A 10,253-nucleotide genomic window follows, 5' to 3' on the forward strand; every position below is an offset into this window, starting at 1 on the left:
AATTACATGAGTAAACTTGCAGTAGATAAGTTTTTACTATATTTGTTACAACTATTTCCATCTGAAGAAACGCACCGCTTCAGATGAAAACCAACCAACCAGAAGGAAGATCTTAGTGTTATCATTCAGCTAAATGTGCTCCTGTCAGAAAGGCTCTGTAGCAGGGAGCAGCACATACAGAAGCTTATTGAGAGCGCCAAGATCCTCCTCCTAGCTCTGATTGGTTGTATTTCTGTAGCTAGCACTGGGGGAAAGCGTATTGTTACAAAATAGGAATAATTTGAACAAAAGGAAACCAGTTTTTAGAAAAAGTTACATGCTGTAGGTTTATAAACATCTAAACTAACTAAGCTTAATCAGTCTAAGACCACTAATTTGTTTGTCCTTATGATTAGAGTTGACTGAACTAGTGGCTCAAAGTGACTTCATGGTATCTGGTGGAACATAAATAACTGAATTTGATTCTTTTATGTCTTGAAATTCCACAAAAGAACAAGCTTTGATTTAAGTCTAAGTTTGATAAAACACAAGAAAACACTTATTGATGAACCATTTCAATATAATTAATTGTAACAAATGTAAACTATTGCTAAAAACTAACCCTGAATATTTTCCTTTTTAGCAAAAAGAATCTGGCTTGTTAGCATATCGGTAAGATCTTAAGTTTAAGGATGTCAAGTTAAGTGTTCTTACCTTCTTCGGAGCAGCAGGGACTATCACTTGTGCTGGTTTCTATGGAAACGCAGGACAGCCTTTCATTTCCAGCTCTGGTCAACAAGCAGAACTCACCTTCCAGTCCACACTGGCCTAATAAATGTTAATCTAAAACAGGGGTGCCCAAAGTCAGTCCCCGAGGGCCAGCATCCAGCATGTTTTAGTTTTCTCCTCAGTAAGTCAATGTTCTCCCTCGAGGACTGACTTTGGGCACCCCTGATCTAAACTTTGCTTCCAAACTGCCATAAAAAAGATGAAGAAGACAGTTTTTGGGATGCTTGAGTAATAATTGACTAAGATTCATATAGAGGATGATACACATATCAAACGGGTTGAAATTGGTGTTTAAATTGCCCTCAAATAGTTTGAGGACAATTGAGTGACATCTGAATCACATAAGTGACAGACTAATGACTTTTTCAGGGTCATTTTACTGATCATTGAGTGACAGGTTTAACTAATGACTCTCAGTTTAAAGGTGTGACTACCTGCACCACCACAGCTGGACTGACTGGTTTAATTAGATGCTCTGCAAGCAAACAGGCTCTTCAGAGTTTTAATTATCATTCAAGATTATTTGTATAGCATATTTAGCATCAAAACAATTCATAGTGCTTTACATCATAAAAATACAAAGTCATAAAAAACATCATCCAATAAACAATTGAGAAAACTAGTAACATTACATTTTGATGAAGGGCATCACAAAAAACATCTTTACACATCAAATAAGTTGCTCGATGTTTCATATACTATGGTTCAAAAGCAACTCTAAACTGGTGGGTATTTTTTGTCACCTGTTTTTTTTTTTCAAACTCAACATTGACAACTGCAATGCAACAAATCATGGGTAAGAAGCTCATGGGTTCAGGTCATCACAAAATTTAGATGGGCATCAGACATCAAGTATGAAGGACATGGTTTCAAATCCTGGAAAGAATGCCTTTTTAATAAACCACTTTAGAATGCAGAAAAGAAATGCGCTATGAGAAACTTCCCAAGTGTGGAAGATCATGTGGTCTACTGGCAATGCTGTAGGACCAGCATTATAAAGGTCATGGGTTCAAATCCCAGCAGGAATTAACAAAGAATGCTGATTTTATTTTATTTTTTTTCAGTCTTTCAAGGCCAACATTGACATCAGAAGAGATAAATGCGCCACAAAAAACTTCCAAACCATATAAGGTCGTGTGGTCTACAGGTTATGTCATCAGACTTGAAGGATGTGGGTCCAAATTCTGATCTTGGTCTGTAAATAACGTGGACATTCATGCTTAATTTGGTATTTAATGGGATTTTTAGATTAAAACATACAAAGTTCATCATAATCAGTAAAAATTAAGGCTAATTGTTCAGAAAAACATGATTTCTGCTTAAATATGTTTTTTTTTTCAATTTATTTTTACTCCAGGAATGCACAGATTTCAAAGTTTTTTGCCGATACTGCCAATTTTTCATTTTCTCGGTTTTCATGTAAAAAGTCAAGAAAATAAAAAATTGGCAGTATCAGCAAAAAACTTTGAAATTGGTGCATTCCTGGAGTAAAAATGCACCGATTTCAAAGTTTTTTTGCTGATACTGCCGATATTCCAAAAACAAGAAAATGAAAAATTGGCAGTATCAGCAAAAAACTTTGAAATTGGTGCATTCCTGGAGTAAAAATGCACCGATTTCAAAGTTTTTTTGCTGATACTGCCAATTTTTTATTTTCTTGACTTTTTACATGAAAACCGAGAAAATGAAAAATTGGCAGTATCGGCAAAAAACTTTGAAATCGGTGCATTCCTGGAGTAAAAATGCACCGATTTCAAAGTTTTTTTGCTGATACTGTTAATTTTTCATTTTCTTGTTTTTGGAATATCGGCAGTATCAGCAAAAAACTTTGAAATCAGTGCATTCCCTGAATAAAAATAGATTGATAAAAAAACATATAGCCTTAATTTTGACTTATGATAGTGTTTTAATCTAAAATCCTAATAATACCAATTATTTACAGACAAAGATCAGGATTTGAACTCATGTCGCTTGTACCTGATGTCTTATGGCATAACCTGTGGACCACACAACCTTCCACACTTCAGAAATTTCTCATAGCGCATTTATCTTTTGTGCTGTCAAAGGTGATTTTGAAAGAGGCTGACAAAATCGACATCCATGCACCGATTTCAAAGTTTTTGATGATACTGATGATTTTTCTTTTTTGTGTGTGTAAAGACCGAGAAAATGAAAAATCCTTTCCAGGATTTGTACCCTTGAGCTTTGTACTTGAAGTCTGTTGTCTTAACCTGTAGACCACATGATCTTTCACAGGTTTAGTGAGATATGTTGAGCTGTTTTGATCTTCACGTAATAAGTGACGGACTAATGACTTTTTCAGGGTCATTTTACTGATCATTGAGTGACAGGTTTAACTAATGGCTCTCAGTTTAAAGGTGTGACTACCTTCACAACCACACCTGGATTGACTGGTTTAATTAGATGCTCTGCAAGCAAACAGGCTCTTCAGAGTTTTAATTATCATTCAAGATTATTTATATGTCACATTTCAGCAACAAGACAGTTCATAGTGCTTTACATTAAAAAGACACATAAAAACACAATCATGAAAACCAGTAACATTGCATTTTGATGAATGCCGTCACAAAAACCATCTTTGCATATCAAACAAATTGCTCAATGTTTCATATATTATGGCTCAAAAGGGTTCAAATCCTGGAAACAATGTCTATTTTGTCAGCCTCTTTCAGTCACCATTGACAGCAGAAAAGATAAAAGCACTACGAGAAACAGCTAAAGCGTGGAAGGTTGCGCGGTCTGGAGGTTACGGCATCAGACATCAAGTATAAAGGACATGAGTTCAAATCTTGGTAGGAAAGCATGGTGTATACCTCTTTAGTCAGCATCTTTCAAAGTCAATATTGACACCTGGAAAGATAAATGCACCATGAGAAAGGTGGTGCTAGGTCCATCCAGACGCTTCGGTTGCCGTGGAGGCTAACAATTAAAATTTGGCACAGACAAGATGGTAAAGTGCAACATGATGATCATGTTAGGTCTTAGCTGGTTTTAAAGTAAGACAAGGCAAATTTATTTCATGGTTTAATGACTGGCTACATTGTGAATATAACTGTTATTGACTTACAAAACATTTTCAAACTAATTATTTTGTGGACAACGTGCCTCTGCATCACAAACACCTACATGAATAGATAGCATTGCTGAAGGCAGGCTTATTAAAATGTATTATTTCCTTCTAAGCATATAAAAATGAATAAAGTTGGAATAATATTTATGTACATCTCACTTTGGACCTGTGCACATCAGAGGTACAGAAGCAGTCAGTGCAATACCTCTGAGATCAAATTATAGCTTCACACCCAACAGCTAAATGTTCAACTTGCAAATCAAAGTCTTAGTGTAACCTCATGTTGCATCACAACACAATAGCAACTTTAACCCTCTGAGGCAGGAAAATCTAAAGTGTCTCATTAACAGTAATGATGCAACACAAAAACATCATGTCAAAAGATCAATCACAAATACCTGTTCGACATTTCACGCCTGATGACGCCTGCTTACCAAGAAAAGTTTGAAAGCCATTTGGAAAAAGTGAATGTTACACTTTGGGGTACACTGAACACTTTCAATGGCAACTTGTTTAAACTAGATGCAGCACAACATAAACATCTAGATTTATAGTCTATGGGTATTACAGGTTGCTTTCCTGAACATTTTATTTTATTTTATTTTTTCCCCAAAAAAATTACAGGATGACCCATTTTACATCTTAGTACATACAAGATACCGTTGGGGACAAACGGCGAGTTACATGTCGGAACTGACATAAAAGAGCTTTTACATTACAGAAAGCACAAAAATAGAACATTTACATTCTGAAACTTACAGGTTATTCCTTTTTAGACCTTTCAAGAAATTAAATTCTAGAAAAGAAAAACTGGAATACAGAATACAATCTATGATGCTTCGATTAGTATTATGAGTAAAACAAAATTCACTTTAAACAGGTGAACTTTTAGCCTTGATTTAAAAGAATTCAGTGTTTCGGCTGTTTTGCAGTTTTCTGGATGTTGGTTCCAGATTTGTGGTGTATAGAAGTTGAATGCTGCTTCTCTATGTTTTATTTCTGGTTGTGGGCATGCAGAGCAGAACCAGAACCATAAAACCTGACAGGTCTGGAAGGTTGTTACAACAGCACCAAACCTTTAATTTAATTAGGAGCCAAGCCATTAATTTATTCATTTCATTTATTTATTTTTTTGCCTACCTGTGAAGACGCTGCTGCAGTAATTTGTGTGACTCAAATTAACGCATGCGTTGGTGTCTCTAGATTTTGCTGAGAAATTAGTCCTTTAATCCAATAATAATTCTTCAGGTGATAGAAGACTGACTTTATAACTGTCTTTGTGCGTCTCTGAGGGTTCAGGTCCGAGTCTGTTGCTACACCCAGATTCCAGGTGTACCCTCCTTCTGTAATGTCTGAAGCTGAGCGTCAACTCTGCTGTTTTATTACTCAACTGAAGAGAGTGCGTTGCTTTGTTGTTTACATCTGCTTGATGGATGGGTTCATAGTCGCCAAATGAGTTGTGTCTCATTTGCATAAATGTTAGGGTGTGACCATCAATAGGCCCCAATTTCTATTGATTCTTATTTGAAATGATTGCATTATAATACAAAAAATTTATGGGAAAATTCTAAGATGAGGGAATGGCAGGAAAGAGGTTAAATACCTGCTAAAGTGGGAGACTTGACTGGTATAATTGAGAACAACAAAAGAGAGACTGAGTCAATGTCAATTTTATTTATAAAGCACTTTAAAAACAGATATTAACTGTACAGTATTCATAAACTTTAGAAAACACACAAGACTAAAACATAAATTAAAACAGACAGGTCAAGTAAAATTGCAATCTCAAGCCTAATGGAAAAGCCAAATAATAAAAATGAGTTAAGGAGTGATTTGAAGTGTTCAAGACTATAGATCTAATGTCAAAGAGCAAGTTGTTCCACAAATTAGGAGCCATGACAGCAAATACCTGATTGCAATCTGCTTTTCAGTCTGGTTCTGGGAATATGTAAGAGCAATTTATTATTTGACCAAAGTGTTGTAGAAATGGACTGAAGAAGTGTGTGACAGAGTAATACTGAGGCTGTTCAATTCCAACACTGAAGTAGACAATGCCCTAAAACTAGTGGCCTTAGTGCTTTAGAAGAACTTCACATAGCAATATTACTTATTGCTGAAGTAATAATGGCTGCTGCCGTCTGTGGTTGATATTGAGATAATTGGGCGAGGAAAGCTGACGGTATTGTCTCAAAATCATAAGATGGTGGTGGGATTGTGATGTGATGCTCTTCACTGACATAGACTTCAGTCATAATTTCATAATCAGAATTTTCAATCATTGTTTAGGTCTGAATTTACTGTGTCTGTCTCCTTCTGGTGCAGAAATATGATGCGTGTCTCACGCCAATGGTAAGTCAAATTTCAAACAAGGTGAAATGGTGAAGAAATGTTGCATCAGTCTTAGGGTTCATGCTCAGACACATGAGGGCGTATGTCAAGGATAAAAGAGGCATCTTGATGTGGGGTCCCATTTCTCTGTCTCCTCCCTAATGGACGGCAGTGGAGACTCCTCTCTGTGCTTCCCGAACCATAACTCCTCCTGCAGGAGGCTGCTGCTGCCCCTTTTCGAGACCGCCCTGTTCCACATGTTGCTGACTCTCATCTCCCTGCTCACCGTGATGCTCAACCTGCTCGTCATCGTCTCCATCTCCCACTTCAGGCAGCTGCGCACCCCGACCAACTCACTGTTGCAGTCCCTGGCCGTGTCCGACTTGGTGGTGGGGCTGCTGGTGATGCCCATCGAGGGGCTGCGCTACCTGGAGACCTGCTGGCTGCTCGGCAGGCTCATGTGCGCTCTGACTCCTTACGTCTCCTACTGTCTGATCTCTACCTCTTTGGGCCACATGGTGCTTATATCAGTAGATCGCTATGTGGCCATCTGTGACCCGCTGCTTTACCCTACTAGGATCTCGGTGGTTAAAGTTCAGATCTGTATTTCTCTGTGCTGGGCGTGTTCGATGCTCTACAACGGGCTGATAATGATGGGCCACCTGGGCTGGCCGGACAGGTTCAGCTCCTGCCACGGGGAGTGTGTTGTAGTCATCAGTCACATTTCAGGAACCGTTGACCTCTTTGTGAGCTTTATAGCTCCCTGTGCTGTCATGGTTGTTCTTTATCTCAGGGTGCTTCTGGCCGCTCTCTCTCAGCTGCGTGTCATCCGATCACAGACAAAATCGGTGCAGGCTGTGTCCGGATCTGAGTGGAAGGCGGCCAGGACCCTCGCTGTTGTGATTGTTGTGTATATGGTGTGTTTTTGTCCTTATTTCTACCCTTCCTTCGCAGGCGAGGACACGTCCAACAGCTTTTCCTATTTTGCCGCACTGTCATGGATCATGATGCTGAACTCCAGCATGAATCCTCTGATCTATGCTTTGTTCTACCCCTGGTTCAGAAAAGCTATCAAACTCATCCTGACCCTGAAAGTGCTGCAGCCCAACTCCTGCGAAGTGAAACTCCTGTAGGTGTATGATCGTTTTTCAATTGTAAAGTTTTCATTTAAAACATGCTCACTGTTTTATTCGTCTATAGTTACTTTATGGCCTTTAGCGGCCAGCTCTTTAATAACTCTCACGTTGATTAACATGACCAAACTAACAGGAACATTTATACAAACTATAATGACTCACGGCCTTTAACTAGGCAATTTGAATGTGTTCATTTGCACTTTCAGAATAAAAACCTGCAAAACATTCAAAGTGGGTTAATTAAAAATAATTGTAAGTTTTAAATCTACATCGTTTCAGTGATTTTATAAAAATGTTGTTAAGAATTCATATGCTTTTTTATTTAAGTAAAAGCTCAGGAGCCTTTCATCACAAACCAACCTGTTTGTGTGTTTTATTACAATTGTGGTTCTTTCTTCCCTTTTTTCCTCAATGATAATACATTTGCTCCCATTTTTAATATTACTTTTCTGTCAAATTTGAATCACAACTTCTTAGAAATCTAAATAAAAGAATAGTTAACATGTCAGTGTTAAAGGGATTCTATTTGGTAGAACAGAATTAGCAATTTTGTGAAATTACAGAGCAAATTTTAATCTGGCTTTTGTGAAGTTAGTTTTTGGTTTTATATAATGATGAACAATAAAACGACACATTGCAGACAGAGTACCGGAGTGATAAAATTGGCTATTTTGCAACATAAAAGAATAAAGAACATTTAACAATAAACTATGATGCTGACATGAAACTAACAACAGAAAATGCACATTAGTTCATTTACATGAAAAGTTCCAGTCTTTCTAAATGGGGGTGTTGAGAATCTATAATCACTTTTAACAGATTTAAAAACCTTTAAATGTGAGCATCACACTGTATTCCTGGATAATTTCACTGAAAATTAAAGCAAGAGTCATTTTAAGGCCTTTAAACACACTGATTTGCAAATACATGGAACTGAAATATGTTGATGTAATTTGTAACATCTTAAAATTTTGACAAAACCAGATCACAAAGTTAAAAACTGTGTAAGTAAGAATGAAACAACAACAAAAAAAGTTGCATTTAGTTAGAATGAAATGAAAAGAAGCCTGTAAGATAGAATTGGGACAATAAGCCTTGATAAATGAATATCTTTGTGATGTCAGAACATGTGCCGTAATTAAGAGATTTGACCGAGATGTTTTGGAAAAATATAACAGATTAAAACTGAGGGCTTAAACTTTATCAAAGCATGAAGATGCAGCACTAAATGGTAAACTATGAACACAAACCATTTCGAACACTAGATGGTGGAAAAAGTTACTTCCTATTGAATGTCTTTAAAAAAGAGGTTTAGAAAATGACATTAGTCAAAGCCTCTGACCAGCATTGAGAAAAGCTCATCCATTAATGACATGTAGGAGACGCTGTGAGAGTCCGGTGGTGAGAGAGATGCAACGGAGGTGCTGCAATTCTTATTTTAAACAGCAGACGGCGCTGCATTCAACAACTGATGGAAAAAGCGTCTATTGAGGGCATGCATTTCTAATACAATTCTAACTCTTTAAAGACTCATATGCGATGAGTTACAACAGGTAGTTTTGCGCCTGTGTATTTCAGCTTCCCTTGCTGCATTTTATTTGGTGTATTTTAGAAAAACAACACAAAAATATTTTAGAAAATTGGCTAAATCTATGCCAAAAGAAAAAAAAGAAAAAAATGTTTAGGTCCCACAGAAAACATGGCAACTGAAACACAAATGGGTGTGGGTCTACTGTATGTAGATTTTGGGAGAAAATCTACATACAGTTCTTCTCATCACTTTTATTACCACAATAGTGCCACAGAATATTGTGATAAAACTTTAAGTCATTTTGCCCACTCCTACATGCAGCCCTAGTGAGATGGGAGTTTGTTCTCCACTGCACAAAACATGCATTTACAACTCATAGTCCTTATTAGCTGCATATCACTCAATTTACTTGTATTTCTGTTGCAAACAACTGATACTAATGTTTATTTCTACTGCCACTGAAAGCAGCCAGGTACCACTGGTGGTACTTGTTCTCAGTTTGAGAACAAGCGGGTTCCTGCACAAACGAGGCACATTTTGAGCCAGTAAAATCCCTCTAGATCAAAGTTTCAGAGTAATAAATCCTGCTGAACGTATTGATGGATGTGAATAACACCATAAGGTGGGTGAGCGCTTTGGTTTCAAAGAACAGGAGAATTTAAACCTCGTCCATTAATATTTTGGTGACCTAAGCCGTATTACTCCATAAACATGTGTTTACCACGATAAATCCAAGATTGTTACAACATTGGATGTGAGGAAAACAACAAAGCCCAAATACTGGGCGACTATTAGTTCTCTGTTGAGAACAAATAATTGGGCTATGCCATGGATGTAGGATGGGCAAGAACACAGTGTTAGGATCTCCTCCGCATCGCCGAAGGCTGCAAGTGGGACCAGATCCAAGCAGCTGGTTGGTGCTTTTCATGTCCCAGCTGTTAAACTGGGAGTTTTCCTTTGACCCAGTTACACGCTGGCATCACGGCTATAATTGAGGGTCTTGTTCATTTAAAACTTGAGCCGTCATTAAACTCAATCCACAAAGCATTTAATTACTGACTTTCCTGGCAGACTGTTGCAACACTCCACAGGCATCTCACAACATTACGACGTAAAACAAATCCAGCACGATTGGTGGCCTTGGTATCCTGACTGATGTTGAAAAAACAGCCTCTAAAAGATGTTACTGTGCTACTAATCCCAAGCTAATCCCCACTTGGTTCTAATTTACGTTGTGTGTCATCTCTCGACCTTGTAGCCAAAGCAGAAGACAAAACCAGAGCAGCTTTCAGAAGCTCTAACTCAATAGATATAACGGCGATTAAGGATGCCTTCACACATCCCCATTTAGTCCACTTTAATAAAACTCTGGTTCATTTTGGGAGGAGTGAATGCGTAA

The 10,253-nt window shown here is 37.7% G+C and overlaps 1 protein-coding gene across 1 annotated transcript; it reads left to right on the forward strand.

Annotated features, from left to right (window-relative positions):
• The first annotated feature begins 4,988 nt into the window (after positions 1–4,988).
• On the forward strand, positions 4,989–7,444 carry LOC103147229 (trace amine-associated receptor 13c-like). The gene has a single exon (XM_016678155.1). The coding sequence runs from the start codon at positions 6,349–6,351 to the stop codon at positions 7,318–7,320; it is 972 nt and encodes a 323-aa protein (XP_016533641.1). The 5' UTR covers positions 4,989–6,348; the 3' UTR covers positions 7,321–7,444.
• The last annotated feature ends 2,809 nt before the right edge of the window (positions 7,445–10,253 follow it).

This window comes from Poecilia formosa, unplaced genomic scaffold (assembly GCF_000485575.1).
Source record: "Poecilia formosa unplaced genomic scaffold, Poecilia_formosa-5.1.2 Scaffold175, whole genome shotgun sequence".
Lineage (NCBI taxonomy): Eukaryota > Metazoa > Chordata > Actinopteri > Cyprinodontiformes > Poeciliidae > Poecilia > Poecilia formosa.